General features: G+C 36.7%; 1 protein-coding gene across 17 annotated transcripts in view; it reads right to left on the bottom strand.

Moving 5' to 3' along the window:
* The window catches only part of LOC121322204 (receptor-type tyrosine-protein phosphatase delta-like), a 229,126-nt gene that overhangs the window by 42,216 nt on the left and 170,238 nt on the right, over window positions 1–16,672 (bottom strand). For 5 of the 17 annotated variants that reach the window (XM_041261838.1, XM_041261829.1, XM_041261820.1 and 2 more), the window contains 9 exons: window positions 16,327–16,444; window positions 14,547–15,134; window positions 14,069–14,169; window positions 12,536–12,792; window positions 11,688–11,778; window positions 7,370–7,579; window positions 6,190–6,350; window positions 4,302–4,313; window positions 1,280–1,392 (listed from right to left, as the gene is read on the bottom strand). In XM_041261838.1, coding sequence (XP_041117772.1) covers window positions 1,280–1,392; window positions 4,302–4,313; window positions 6,190–6,350; window positions 7,370–7,579; window positions 11,688–11,778; window positions 12,536–12,792; window positions 14,069–14,169; window positions 14,547–15,134; window positions 16,327–16,444 — 1,651 coding nt within the window. The remainder of the gene's footprint in view (window positions 1–1,279; window positions 1,393–4,301; window positions 4,314–6,189; window positions 6,351–7,369; window positions 7,580–11,687; window positions 11,779–12,535; window positions 12,793–14,068; window positions 14,170–14,546; window positions 15,135–16,326; window positions 16,445–16,672) is intronic. The other 12 variants (XM_041261869.1, XM_041261848.1, XM_041261888.1 and 9 more) reach the window with 4 other exon arrangements.

The raw sequence follows: 16,672 nt of genomic DNA on the forward strand, positions 1-16,672 counted from the left end.
AATAGTTTCAAGAGAACACATGTGTGTGTAATTAAGACAAGTGAAGCTTACCAACAGCATTGTTAGCTTCATAGATAATGACGCTTACTACTGAATTGGAGCAGTTTTCAAAGGATAATTGTGTGGTAAAAGTGTCATTCTTAGAAAAATCAACATTTATTCTTAACATTATAAAAACTGATTTATCAACTAATTGTTGGTTTACCCCTGGTCTCCTGAGAATGAACACCACACCAGGTATAACTGGTTATTGATTAAAGGTTAACAAGGACAGGGGGTCATTTCTATATACCATTCCAACATTGTATCAAGTGAATATGACGTTGGGAGCAGAATATATGATAGCTAGTGTTTCAATATATCGACAGCCAAACCAGTTGATCGTATTACCTTTCGAACTTCATCAATACCACTAGACTTCCCATAAAAATACGACAGATGGATTTTCCGCATTTCCGGGTTGTGAAAATGGACAAAACATCGGCAGAGACAATTACAGCGGCAGAGAGCATTAGCAAATATAAACATCAGCTGAAGATGTGTGTGCATCACATTTGATGATTTCACATTTGGGACATGAGATGGCTCACATCCACCTGGAACACCATCAGTGGTAGACGTCCCCAAAATCTGCATGACTCTCTTCTTCTGCAGATAGATTATGGCAGGGTGGGGTGCCTCTGCCTGTTCTCTCACTCTCACGTCTCCACTGCTGATGTTTTTTTTACAGGTTAAGCTACTACAATATGTCCATTTCTTTTTTGCTTACACCCATGTTATAGTCCTCCCAGCAACAGCAGCACTCATTTTATTTGCTATCTCTGACCATTTATTTTTGCTGAAAAAGTTTTTTCTTCCTATCGTTTCAAAAATAACAATTCCTTATTATTTTCAACTTCATCTAACAGCACTTGAATTAAAAAAAAAAAAAAACATTTGGCAACACCCCATTTTACATTTAATGTTTAAACTTGGCTGCCCTATAAATATATGATAATAATAATAATAATAATAATAATAATAATAATAATAATAATAATAATAATAATAATAATAATAATATGTTTTTCCCCAAATCATTTAGTACATTTTAGTTTTAAATACTGTATCCTTTTTAAAGCTTTATTTGGAGAATGTAATTTTTTTTTCTGCTGCTATTTCCACAAATGTTTTTTAAACAAAATAGCATTTGTGGAAGTCCATTGGAGTTGGTGTCATATTCACTCATGATAACATCTGAAATATTAACAAACACCAGACTCAAAGTGGAGGCACTTACCTGGGGTCTGGAAATTGAGGCGCCTGAGTTCCACAGGATCTGTGGGATGATGGGAGGGGATTTCTTTACTATTAGGAATGCTGCTTTTTCTGGAGTCAGACTCTGCTCTTTTCCTGAATGCAAAATAAAAAAATAAAATGAAAAAAAAGGACGTACCATGGATGTTATCACAAACAAATGCACCTGTAAAAGAAGAGCTAAACTGTACAAACAGACTTTGAATAAGAGGCCCTGCTTTCACTATCCATACTAACCACTTGTGGGTGAAAAGGATATTAATATTAAACAAAGTGTACTATGGGATGATGTCCAAATTAATAGCAGCAATTCTTTGAGAGAGCAATTAGCCTCAGCTCTGGGGCCTAAAGATATTCTGAATGCTGGATCAAAGGAAAGTACAGAGCGCTTGAGAGGAAGGGGAGCAATGAACTAATGGCAACAGATGCAGCCTGTGGGAGACAGAACTGCTATCAGAGCTCAGGTCTAAGCAGCATGACAGTTAGAACCTGCTACGATTCCATGCATTAACGAAGATGGAGAGGGAAGCAGATGAAACAGGCTGGCGGTTTGAATGAGCAACATATAAAGTCTATGCCTTTCAAAGAGAGAGCGGTGACTGAGAATTGAACACTACAGAAACAAATGACAAAAACTACTACAAGCCAGCACAGAAGTCGCATAAGCAATAGTGCATCAGAGTACGTTTGAAAGATCAGATCATGTAAGAAAATATAAAACTTGAGACATATCATTTATTGATCATCAGTCCTTAAATTTTCCCAGCTTCAATTACATATTGGTGAATCCATGCATCAAATTTGAGCCCAGTTTGAAGTCTTCCATGCCAGTTTTAGTAAAAAAATATTGATTATGAGGTTATGCGCTTATATTAGTACGGGTACGTCAGTGCACTGTTACGATACAATTGCAGCCTCTAGATTTGTGATGGACAAGTCACATCAGTACAAAATATGTTATTTATATTTTCCAGATTAAAAAATGAAAGCTACAAAATTATTTTATTTAAAAAAAAAAAGAAGAATCTGTCTGGTTTGGGAATTTTTTGGGTAAAGGAGCAGGAGACCGGAAAAGCAATGTTGGCAATTTATTGGATTTTGTGTAGATGGTAAATACTTTACACGCTACCTGATCTATGACCAGGGATATGTTGTTACAAGTATCAGGACAATCACAATTATTTGGAAGAAGATATTGCAGGAATATGTACAACAAAACAGAAAGCTAGGGAAAGCAATGCACTTTTTTTTTTTTTTTTTTTTTTAACCCTACAGCCTGTTCAGTAACACTAATACACGACAGAAGTCTAGAACTAACACTGACAAATGTTCTATGGATTATTAGATATTATCAACCTAATTCTGTGCAAATAAAACACTTATTCAATATTACAACTTCTACAGTGTTAGGTACTTATAAGCAAACTGCACGCTTTTGTTAAATCTTCTTTTTATGGATTATATTCCTTTGAATTAAAAAGCACATGCTTCATTAAAATGTCAGCCACACATTACTATTTTTGTTTTAGATATATTTTTTAGATATTCTGATAAGCTCTTGAAGAAAAAAAAAAAACTAGTCAATGATTGCTTAAGGCTGACATGCAGTGCCTTACAAGTATTATGCTACATGCTGGCATACAAGGCCAAACATGCAGTGCACCGTCACTCAACAAGCCAGAGATCAGAGTTTTTGGTGACCTTGACTCCAGGCTTTCCAAAAATGGCAGAGGTGAACTGTCACTGTCTTGTCAAAATATCATGCATTTGAAAGTAGACACACAAAGGCCTTTATGCAATTCTGTAATGGACTGAACATGCCCAATCATTGTTCTTCTATATTAATATTGCTTATAATAATGTAGGCTATTTTTTGCCACAAACAGAATAATCCAAGATTTGATCTGATTTTCTTTTGTTTTAAGGACATCGTCATGCTGTACAGAGTTAGGTGTCCATGGAATTCTTAAATAGTATAGCACACACATGACAATGAATGGAATACATGACATGCAACATAATTGTATGAAGTCCATACATATAAAACTAATTATGGGGTATCTCAAATTGTATTTTCCCAGCCAATGGGGGCCTCCTCAACACTGTGAAGATGGCTCAAAGTAGTGATTCTGACAGAGGCAGAACACCTCAATAAATTCTCATCATGAGATTCAAAGCCAACGTGAGGTTGCTTTGTGCATGTACGTCTTGATTAAAATTAAAAAATAAATGTGAAATGCTATGATTTTAAGTTGTGAAGGCAACGTATATGTGTAAAAGAAGTACAGTACCGGTAGACTGACTGTTCTCTGTCAGACAGTAAATTTGATTGTGATGTCATACTGTTGAAAAAATTTAGATATACCTAAGTGTTGATATATCAGCACTAAAAAGTCAGCGCTAGCTGTACAAAAATTCCAAGTTTCAAGGCATCACATACTGTCTAAAGGAAATGCACACATTTTATTTTGAAATAAAGACATGCCTTGCACTGAGCTTTTAGTGAGGTTGAAAGTGTTGACGGCTAAAGATCCATTTGTTGCCCAGTGTCCAGTATATTTGACATGGAGAAAATAGGCAATAAATAGGTATGGGAACATACCTAGGGCAGTACATTTTAGACAGGTCACTAACTAATGTTGGTACAATAATTGTGAGCAATGGCTGATGGAAGCACAGTAAATGATTGCCAAGAATTAAACTGTGTAAACATTCACAGTGATAATTACGTGACTCGCGGCAACGTAATGGTAATAGTCATTGTGTTCTAATAGCAGTTTGCTCTCAGAAACAACATTACACTCAAAACATCAAATCTTACTGTTTAAATTTTTCAAATACATCATTATTAAAGACATACAGTACAACCAGCTCTAAAAGAAGCTAAATAAATAACTGTGAAAGTCAAAGAAACAACCTATCATGTCCAAGGGGTACCAAAACAAACAAAAAAGTATGTAAAAAAGAAATAAATAAAGCTCCATATCCTCAATCTTTTTCCTTACCTGTCAGGTTTGCTGTTCCATTTAGAAGCAGCGTAAAGAAAGAAGGCGAGGCATTAGAAGGCCAAAGCAAAAGAACAGTAACCATGACAACAGCATATTTCAGTCACAACTGAATTGCTAGGGACATGTATCCTAACAGCAAATTAGAGGGTGAGAGCTCACTAAAACAGATAACATGTTCTACTCATGCTATAATGGAGGACACAGGGTGATGCTAAAATCACAACCCTGCATATTCATAATAGAAATAATTTCGGTTTACATATTTGTTTTCTCCTTACTACCTGCAAAACAGCACTATTCTCAATTAGGGGGTAGCTGAGAGAAGTATAATTTGATACCAACTAAATCCAGCTGAGTTTTCTTTGAATAGGATATTCACTGATTTGATTGACTTTATGCATGAAATGTTTTATGGTGGAGCTGATAGCAGAACACAGAATGAAAGAGGAACAAACTAAAACAACACATATTTTATCACATGAAGCTGTGGATGCAAGAACTGCATTTAATAAAGATAAATAAATGATGACAGCCTATTAGGGTTGCCAACTTTCCATTTTTCCAAAACCAGACAAAACCAGCAATGGGGTGAGGGGGGTCGGGTCGTGGTCGGGCTCGTGCAGATCACAAAACCTGAGAATGCAAGCTAAGCGATCCGGGGGGGTGGGGTGGGGAGTGATATGTGTGATTTTTTTTAAAAATAGATGCTAAGAAGTGAATGTCAAAACAACGCAGAATACATTTCAGTGTAGTTCTCAAACTTAACGGACAGAGAATAAAAATTAAATAAAAAATCGCTTGCACAGTGGACTGGCTCAGTGAGAATGGAAATACCCAAATGGCAATGAACAGAGTATAAGTTAGATTCACAAGAACCAGAATTTTGTTGTCCGGTCAGTGGTTCTGACCGTACACGGTACAAATTCCCTTAAAACCAGATGTCTAGTCCAAAACCGGACAGTTGGCAACCCTATGGCCAACCCTATCTGTTTGTCTACATGAAAAACAGACATCATTCCAAAAATAATTCAAGGCTGAAAGTAAACTATGTAGGGAATTTAGTAAACTATTTAATGCAGTCTCCATATGCATACAAGAGGAAGATAATACAAGTTTAATTATTTTGTATACTGTACTGATTTCTTAAACAAACAAAAAATAAATAAACATTCCATCCAAAAGCATTAAATAAGCATACAGTGCATATGTATTCTGCATCTGGTTGCAATCTGTGATTATCTTGGAAGTTTTAGTGGCAACATTAAGATATGTTCACAAACAAGGTATGGCATAAATGCAACTATGTGCAGAATATAACACAAATACTGCATTGTTCTCTAATGTCTTGCAATTTGCATTACCGCATACATTTATTGCCAGATTACCAGATCCATGCACGCAAACATCAATGAATATGTTTTATACTATTAGATTTTTAATTTACTCATTGCTCTTTAATAAAAATAATGAAAATAAATAAATAAATAAAACTGCACTCCTTGCTTTGTTTCTACTCTTCAAACTTCACTCATTAAAACAGCAGCGCTTTTAATTTTAGAACATGTGCTGAGGTTGTCATTTTATTTTACAATAATTCTTTCAGGCTTAAAGGCTGAAAGAATTACTGAGATCAAGGTCCTCAAGAAAACCTTGGGCAACTATTGCTGTGGGATCTCTTTACTGTTCTTACGGTGATTTTATTTATTATTATATATTTTTTACAAGAGGCCTAGGGCTTTTTGATTATGTATTCCTAGACATGCCACACAACATATTGCAAAGTGGCAATATCTCTGATGAGAGGACACAAATGAGTTTTGACAGCAGCTGCTCGCTAAAGTCGAATAAAGAGGTTATCTCCAACAGCTCTGTCCTATCCCCTTACCTCTTGTAGAGGAGGATGGCTATGACAATGCAGATAATGAACACGACAGCAAGCACTGGCCCCACCACCCAGATCAATCCTTCCTCCTCATCTATGATCGGCTGGGGATCAATGTCAGCAGAAACTACTGGATCTGAATATGGGCTAGTAGAGTACATTGTCTGAAATAAAAAAATAAAATAAATAAAAAACACACGAACAATGGCGGTGATGCACACAAGATCCACGGATGACACCATAACTGGGTAAAGATATAAAGAATCATTACCACATCAAAGTCATATTAATTGTACATTTTCTTATATTGCCTTTTATAGTCAATAAATGGTGCACGCATTTAAAGCACAAACACACTACACATTATATTCATACCAAACAGTTCAATATTTCATGGCGCTCAAATGAGTGGCTGTGATGGCCTCATAGGTTCTATACTGAGGACCAATTAAAAAGTAGCCAGGTCTCAGCACCAAGTTTGAACCTGATACTCTGATTAAAGGGAAAACTGCCAAAAGGAGTTGGATTTATATGTTGTGGAAGCTGAAGAAGGCATCTGTTGAGGTTAACATTATCTGAAGTCTTTCTTTTTCTTTATGGTTATACTATATGATTAAACTTTACAGTGGCAATTACTTAGATCTCTCTTTTATAGGATGCATTTAATAAGAAGGGATCATGTTTCCTGCAGGCATTCAACCTACTATAATGAGCACTGGTCAAATAATTGATGCAAATGATAAATTAACAGCTCATTACATGGAATACCCCTCAAAATTTACCATATCATTAATCTATTATCCTCTGACACACACAAATGACTCAGATAAGATTCTCAGCACTCTTTTCCAATTATAACAGTGTGGGTTATCTAGGTATACCTCTGATTAGGCATGTATTTCAAACCGCTGTTATAGAAATTACTTTTTTCTTGTCAGCAAACTATATTATATTTGGTTCCAGAGTTAAGTGGTTTTAAATGGACTAAAATATATCGCAGAATTGACTGCAGTGCTCTCTTACTAGGCTCGGTCTTTGAATCTAACAAGCAGAGACTAACCATCTATCAAAGACCTCAGAATAACTTGATCACTGCCACTGGCACTTCTAATTCTAAATTCACTTTGGTTTCAGATTAAGCTACTGTAGAAAGCATACACCAGCTACAAATGATAAAACTTACATTATCAGAGATCTCCAGAACAGCCAACACAAAGAAGATATATTCTTGACCATTTTGGAGTGGCTTGTTTTCAAAGTCACCATAGATCTTCTGGTCTCCAAGAGTGAACTCAGTGGGGAGCTCTTTGAAGTAGGCAGCAATGTAGGATTTGGGCTCTGCCTGCCTCCTGAGCCGGAGGCTTCTGCTTGTTTTGTTAATCTGTTTGAGTAGCTAAGGAGAAAATAACACAAGGGGTCACATATGTTACTTAATAAAACACAATGTAAAACTAAATCAGTAGCACTTCTGGTTATTTACTATACAATCCTATACAATGGAACATACAGACTACAATTTACTAAAATGCTTTTTTTTTTTTTTTTTTAATTCTGCCTGCCAGATCAGATTAACTTTTTCTATTAATCCCATTTTAATTTAGTTCCCCAAGAAAGTCAGGAAATTATGTCTTTTCATCTCAAGTAGATTTCCTGTTGAAACTCGTAAAAAAAAAAAAAAAAAAAAAATGCTGTCAGCCATAACAATGATATCTCTATGTTTAACATGGCTATATACTTTAGCTTAACAGGTACATTAAAATTGTACTGATACAGGATGTGTATGAATTAGTAAACTAAATAATTAAGACCTGTGTGGAAATTACTGTTCCAGTACTGCAGAGTATTATGTTGCTATTATAAAATACAGGTTCCCTTTGTTGAGAACAGAGAAAATGACAACAGGTTTGACATCCAATTCACACAATTCTTGGTAGCTCACCTGCCCCATGTTTAAAAGTGTATCGGGGGTAAATCTCTGTCCATACCAACTGCATAAGACACTATCTCTCCAAAGTCCTTGGTTACAACTCAACAGAAAACAATTCCTGACCTAGATCAGTTATGATAATGGAAAAGTTTATGAACACAAAGGCTTTTCTCTATTGCTTAATAATGCCTTTCGATCATATTTCCTATACCTAGTACATTTTCAGATACTCTTACAGGTTAGAGTGCAGATATTGACTTTTAAGTAAATGGAGTATGAAGCGTAATGCCTGATAATCACTCATGCTGTGACATGCCCCATGCTTGCAGATCACCATTGCTGTGTACTCCTCTTTGTGTTTGTTTAAAAAAATACTGCACAGTGCCAACCTCTACAGCTAGACCTTTGATCACTAACTTTATAATTCATTCAACATAAGTTGAGAGTACTTAGACTAATTTTCGTTATTAAACCATTACACACATGAATGAATTTAAAGCTGCATCTGAATCTTCTATGACTGCTCCAAATGCTGGCCAAGTTGGTGTCCATCTAAACATAAAAAGTGATTCAGCCAAAGACAACTAATCGGAGAAACTGTACAAAGTAATATATTATACTAATACATGTAATTGTAACATAAAACAAGAACGATAACCTTGTTAACACTTAAACAAGACGAATACACTGTCAATAGGAAAATTCTGTGCTTAAGTGTGTGTGTTCTGGGAAATGTATGAACGTTATTTATTTAACACATGCATATAATGGAAATAAAATATGAATCTTGTGCTAAAATGTGTTAGAATTAGAGTGAGCCTAACTAATTCTGATAGTCTCCCTGGAAATTATAAATAAATGATAGAAAAACATCAGTAAAGCAAACTGAGAACATAATAACCTTGTTTAAGGTGAACCATATGTATTCTTATGAATGAGGATTTCTGTACATGATCTGCGAAGAATACCAATACATGATCTGCGAAGAATGGAAATGTTTTGACAAGAAGTTTCTGTAAAGGTATTTTTCGTTATAAGTGACTTCTTGTCAAAATGTCTGTATCATTTTAATTAAAATAAAGCATTACTGTATATCTTATAATTGGGTGTTTATTTAAAAAGTGATGTACGGATACATCTATATGGACTAAGCAAAGCAAATACAGAGTGAAACATTTAAAATATGCTAAATGCTAAATCCCTCTGCTTTTTTGTTGGACTTCTTGATGAGGAGTACATTTATTGCTTGTTATGTCTGAATCAAGGTTCAAAAGTTCTGTTAAAAAACTGTCCAGGTCAGTGGTTCCCAACCTCACACCAGCAAGTCCCCAATTTCACAACACAAATCATCTTCAGCAGAACATTATATAAAGTGCAGCGAGTTGCTATGTTTCATGTGTTTTAGCCTGGTGACTAAATCACGTCATGCGCTGCAACTCTACGCACGTTAGAAGCAATCCCACGCAATTCACCCCGCGACTGGGAAGTGTCAGCAATGGATCACTGGATAAAAGGGTCTTAGAAGAGGGCAGTGGAGTACACAGGCGTTTTGTCAGTTGAGGCAAGTGAGGCATAGCCTAACCAAGAATTCCCAAATGGTAAAAAAAAACATTTTGCATATTCTTTTTATTTAACTGAGAAATATAAACACATTTAAGCATGTATATATAAAATAAATCTAAGTCCACAGAAGCACTAGAAACTCACCAATAGCGAAAGCACAACGCCAGAATGCTGGAACAATGTAGTTTTGCCACACAGCTACGTGAGATATAAACTGACCCCCCAAATTGTTGGGGAGTCCCTTTCAGAAGGCATTGCTATAGTAACTGGTGAGGCACCTGCTGGATTAGGAGCAGTTTGAATTTGCGCGATTACATTTTTTTTCAAAAATTGCTTTGGTTGAATCTGATATTATATGCAACCTGAGGAAAATAAGTTTAACAGTAAGATCCCAAGAAGAGAGATATTCCGTTGTTAAGGACAGAAGAATAACACTAGCACTGGAGATTCTGAAGAAAGACGGTAAATGAATGCGGCAAGGAGTCCATAAAATGGCAGGCAGCACTGTGAACAAACTATTGTTGGCCAGTTTCCTTCTTTCAACTAAATAAGGCAAGGTTACATTTCTTTTAATGGATATAAAACTGTCAATTTCTTGCCATGCCATGACAAGCTGCGTTGTTAGTTTTTTAATTAATTATTTTGTGATATTGTATTTGCGTATTTTTAGCAAATGTTCCACGCTGGTGTCACGTAAGGACTATAGAACTAAATAAGTGGTTTTAAGGTTCTAATTGGCAATTGATTATTAAAACTTGTAATCACCATTCTGCAAGTTGTGTGCTGTTTACAGTGCTAATGTTTCTTTTTTTAATTGCTGGAGGTATATTTTACATAGCCATTATCTGAATACAAAATGCTCTCAGCGGCAGCATATATGAAATCAGCCGAACAAAGTAAATTTACTTGGTAATAACTATTTTGTGCCTCACCTATCAAAAAAGTCACGAGACTCCAAATTGTGGACTATCAAGCGAAACCCTGCAACAGACAGACGAAATGCAAAATGCTAAAGTACAGCGATACATACTTAGAAATGAGATTTACTTGGATCGGTAAAGAAGAGGAGCCATGACCGATTTGTGTTGTATGTTACGAGGTGTTGTTGAACAAAAGTTTGAAGCCAGCTAATCTTTGGTTCCACTTAGAAACGAAACACAGTGACCCCAGCTCCAAAAACAAATGGATTAGAAACCCATTTGTGAGCATTGACTGTGAAATGCACACAAACTTGACATCAAAAGAGGAACACAGTATAACACAGCTTTCATGTGACAGCTCTTTAAAGTTCATCTTCACGCAACAAAATCTGACTGACTTCTTGTCACATGTTCAGTCTGAGTGCCCGGAACTGTCCCACACGGCAGTGAAGTACCTGGATGCGGTTTGCCACCACATACTCTTGTGAAAGTGGATTTACTGTGCTTGTTGGGTTGAAATCAAAATATCGAAGTAGGCGGGATGTGCAACCAGATTTAGGGCTAAAACTGTCATCACTCCAACCATACATTCAGACACCAGCCATCTCATTAGGTAATTTAATCAATTTCCCGTATGGCATTGTTATTAATTGAACTATAGTGGAAAGCAAAATTAATGGAATTTCCTTGTATAGCAGCTGTGTGTTGCTATGATAGTAGTACATGGTGGTCTGCAGCATTTTTGGAGGTTCAGAAGGGGTCTGCGCACATAAAAAGTTGGGGAACCACTGGTCTAGGGGACATCAGTGGTAAATCATAAAACAATGCTGATTTCAGCTGGTGTATAAGAAAAATGTGAACCAACTTGGCATGTGCCCAAAAGACCTTTTACACCTTATTTTGCTACTTTGCAAAACAAATAGAAATAAAAGTATTTCCTTTTTAATTGGCCCCTCTGAAATATAGAAATATACATGAGCATAACCCCTGTTCGGACACTAGAGGAAATGTACCATACAGGCATGGGTTGATTACAGACTCACTTATATTCAGTTATGAAGCATAAAATTAGGTGCTGGCTGGACACATACCTCCTCCAGATTCATCTCATCTGGACTGACCCAGGGCTTGATAAACTTCCCACGTTGTTTCTTTAAAGGCACTACCACTATATAGTATCCCCTGTAAAGAAAATGACAGCCTTTGAGAAAAAAGTCACAACAGCACTGGTACATTAGACTAAACAGCTTTCCTCCTCCAAGACCTCCTGGGTATGAATTAAAGATGCAAAATCCACATCAACAAAATTTCTACGTTAGAAGGGTGTAGTTTTTCGGTGCGTCTCTCAGACCTTTAAAGGACATAAACATTGGTCGAAAATCGTATCTGTGATAAAAACATAGAAGACTATCTATCGTATATTTCTATATATATATATAGATATAATATATATATATATATATATATATATATATATATATATATATATATATATATATATATACAGACATAGTCTACTGTGCTAGTTTTCTATAAAATAATGCTATATACTTGCTTTCTAAGCACAATCAATTAATTTAAACTGACTGTCATATGTCACCTGGGTGAGCTAATAAGATGCGAAGGTCTGATCTGAAATTAAAAGGATTTTCATTTAACAGGATGTGCAAAGATAGTGGCTTTAGTTGTATCTTGCTTCTTAAATCTATTATGCAGCCATGAAGTCAGGACTGCTGGGAAGTTGAGCACAAATTAATAATTGATATGACAGGAAGGACAGTTACCTGCTGGAGCAGACAGATCAAAAAACCTGATTTGATAATCCCTGCACTCACCTGCAGAGTTGCTTAGTGCCAGTTCAACAAAATGTATAATAACATATGAATTACTTTCCTTTTCGTCAAGGTGATAAAGTTGGGATGTTGTTATCAATACTTACTTTACTTTCTCTGTTGTTTGCACAGCAGGAAGTTCAACAGTTAACATCCCATCAGTGTTGGTTTTCCCTATGAAGTAGGGTTTAGTGCGCAGTACGTCTGGTGCAGTCATGGTTGAAACACGGTGCTGGAGTCCACCGGCACTGTTCCCTCGATTCGTCAGCAAGAAGGAGTACTGGGTACCCGGCTGAAGGTTGGTGATCAGTTTTTGCGTGACTTTCCCGTCCACCTCAACACTTTGTCCATTGTCATAGAGAATCTATGAAAGGTTAACATTCATTAAGGGTGATACGATGGAATGCTTGGCCTAGAATTAATAAACGCTGGACTATGAAGTGAATATTTAGTTATTTTTAAGTAGGGGTTCTTATAATTAATCAATAATATATTTTGTAATCATGTTTTCAAAAATGTAACCCATCCAGTTTTTCAGTAAGGAGCTTTTACTTATCTTAAAATATATGTTTCAAAATGTGAAACAATGGAGCCACTTTTAAAGTGAACCACAGATACGATTTATTTTATTAAAATTTGCCCCCCACAAGGGCCTGTTATATAACCTGTGGTTGTTCATATTTTTAATTAATTTATCTGACATGATTACAGTTTTTCTACAACTATCTATTTTAATGTGATGCAAGGGAATAACAATCCCGTCTCAACAGTTCCTTGTGTCTGCTTTAATAAACAGGCTTTTGAATGCCAGATGAAAGAGCAAAATTACCTGTAAAGAAAAAAAAAAATGTTGCAAACAAATCTCTTTGGAGCAAGTCTTAAACGTTTTAAAAGCTTTGCCCTTTGGACAGTTGACACAGCATTACAACTTGCCACACAAAATACAAAAGCAAAAGTTTAATGTTAGATAGATATGTAAGTTCAAGTCCTTAAAAAAAAAATCCATGGGGTGAAAAAAGTTTTAGTCACTTATAACTTAAGCTTGGCTGAAAACATTAAACTAAAATTAAAATATTTTGATAAAATACTGTAAGCCTGATGCTCAAACTGCTCAAATTGTTTTTTTTTTTTTCTGAAAGAAAATTCTTAAACAAATAAGAAACACTGGTACCTGTTTTTTTTTTTTTTGTTATCTATTTACAGAACTTATAAAGTACATACTGAGCCTTATTCCCAAAGCTTCTGAAAAGCTTCAAATTAGTAGCTGTTCTGCAGATGGTACATGGTTCTTCTACAGTAGCTGTTCTGCAGATGGTACATGGTTTGATGACATTTTACAATCTAATTTCCACAAGAAACTCACATGTGATCAATGGATTTTCTTCATTTAGATCAAATATGTTGAAATATTCCCCTCTAAAATGTTTCCACATAGCAGGTGTAAGGTGTGCTGTGCCTTGCTGTTCTGTCTTACAAAGGAACTGTGAATGGGGTGTCTTTTATGAATCTCAAAAAAGTTACTTTTAAAAAATGCTTTTATACCCGTTAAACTGCTTTTTGCTGTTAAGATGTATCACTGTGTTTGAGTGAATTATATTATACAGCTCATTGTTTTAAGACCTGAGGGTGAAGCCACTTACTGTGAAAGGCTGGGCAGGGTTATAGTTTTCTGGAATCTCCCAGGTTAGCAGCACTGATGTCTTCATGGCAGCTTTCACATGAAAATTTTTTGCAAACACTGCTAAAAGAAAAGGCAGTGCAGATGATTTAGACAACAGGGTTAGCATTTCAGCTACCGCCCACTTTTAGTTCTTTCAGAGTGTAAAGGAAGAATAGAAATCAGGTTTCTTAGTTGGTAATCAACCATTAACATCAGCCTTTAAGCTCTATTACGGTACCTTCTAACTTAGTTTCTGCCTTACCTTTGGAAGCTGCACCCCTTGCATAGAATTACGGATATGACCAGACACAGGGATAAATGGTTAGCTTTAGTACTATACCTGTAATTCACTGTTGAGTGTATTTATAGAAAAAGGCTGTAAAGACTCATAACTAAAATATAATCTGATTCCCCTCTTGTTCTCTTTCTGAGAGGGGGCAGCTGGGGAGAGATCCTACCTTGATCCAGTGGCTGTGTCCTGAACTGAACACTTGGGCTATAAGGGCCAGCCCCTTTGCTGGTATATGCGCGCACTTTGATATCATACGTTGTGTCTGCTTTTAAACCACTGATTTTCACAGTAGTTTCTGGAGGCATGACAATGAGTTCGGAAGGGTTGCTGGGACTGTTAATATCTTTGTATAGCACGGTATATTTGACAATGACACCGTTTTGATCGGACAGCCCTGGAGGCTGCCAGCTAAGCTGAAATGTGGTCGAAGTTGGGCTGTCGGCAACAATGTTTTGTGGGAAGCCACTCGGCACGTCTTCAGGAATCGAGATCTCCTTCACTATCTCTTCCCCAAAGCCAACTTTGTTCCTGGCGGAAAGACAGAAGACATAGGAGGCCCCTTTGTGGATGTCTGTGGCGGTGAAGTGGTCTTCCTTTTCAGAAAATTCTAGTATGGTTAGGAGGTCTGTGTCCTTGCGGCCATATCGGAGACGGTAACCTTGCACAGGCCCGAAGGTCTCTACTGGTGGGTGCCACTGAATTAGAGCTGTCCCCATCTGGGTGGGGCTAACAAGGAGTCTGGGCCTTCCTGGAACTGAAACACACAGATAAACACAAGATAATTTTGTTTAACACAAACGTTGTACTACCTAACGTTAGAACAAGTAGTCCAAGATAAGTGCTTATTGTGCCTGACAAATCACCTGTATATTTATGTATTTATTTGTCTTGGGTTCTGAAATAACACATTTCCACATGGGTTTTTATTTGTGTGTGTGTGTGTGTGTGTGTGTGTGTGTGTATATATATATATATATATATATATATATATATATATATATATATCCTTGACTACATTTTAAACTCTTTAATCAGCTGAAGCCAACTCTTAAAATAATAATAATAAAATAACTATATATAACATTGTGACGGAAAGATGAGTTCTGGTGATGAATCTTCCTCCCGATCTGTGAGGGCGCTAAAGAACGAGAGGAGAAGTATCTGGAAGGGCTGGCCTGACAGTTCGTTTCCGGGTCAGGGAAGTGGGTCAGCCTGGAAAGAAGCGCAACTCTGTTGTAAGACCGTATTGATTTGAAAGGTAAACGAGAGGCAGCTGCAAGTAATAAGGCAGCTGCAACCGTTTATCTAGATATCATGCAGGATTACATATAGGGGCCAGGGTAACACTGATCTTTTCCTTCGTTTGGGTAGAACGTTTGGAGGAAGAAGGAGCGAGAGTGGAACTTGCAGTGTTTTTGTGATTACATGTTGTGTTTGTTTCACTGTAGACGGTTAGAGCACTACTCCGGAGCTGTCGCAAAGGGTCAGCACTGTCTGGAGCACCCCTGCACACCACCGTATCTGTGTATTCACCATGCACCCTCACGTCTGCACTCACCCAGGACTGGTGACCGTGGGTTCATTTTTGTTCTGGAGTGTGCCCTGTTTTGTTATCTCTGCGCTTTACACATGGTTGTGTATCGCCGGGGATTTATTATTTTACAGTCACCAGACCTGGATTATAAATAAAAGCACCTTTTCACTGGAAACTGTTGTCTGCCTGTCACTCCTGCATCGCATCACCGCTATACCTGTTCCCCTCCACTAGCCACTTTGCCATAAACATGCATAAAACAAATGATTGCTGTTTCCCAGCCACCTCTGTTTTGGTTGACTACAGTCTTATTTTTCTGCCAAAACATTACAAAAGCCCTTCAGTCTGGAGTAAACTGGAATTCATTCATTCATTCATCAACGTTGTTAAAAAAAAGAAGACAATGCTCTACCTGCACCAGTTGTTGACACCATCTTAGGCTTGCTGCGAGCTCCATCTCCTTTAGTTGTGTAAGCTGTCACAGTGACAGAGTATGTCGTTTCAGGCTGGAGACCAGAAATGACCATCACCTGAAGACACAAGAAAACACACAAGCCATTAAGTTTGAGATTAATTATAGAAAACAAAATCCTTTTCATAATGCTGATCTTCTTTTTCTTCATAGTTTTTTTTTTATTTGTATTAATTTTAATAATATTAAGAAGGGGTACACTAATACTGCCAGCATGATAAAATAGACCTATGTTGCTTATATTAATATGCTATTAAAAATGGTAATCAATCACACACAAAATTAG

The sequence above is a fragment of the Polyodon spathula genome, chromosome 1 (genome assembly GCF_017654505.1).
Source record: "Polyodon spathula isolate WHYD16114869_AA chromosome 1, ASM1765450v1, whole genome shotgun sequence".
NCBI classification, from domain to species: domain Eukaryota; kingdom Metazoa; phylum Chordata; class Actinopteri; order Acipenseriformes; family Polyodontidae; genus Polyodon; species Polyodon spathula.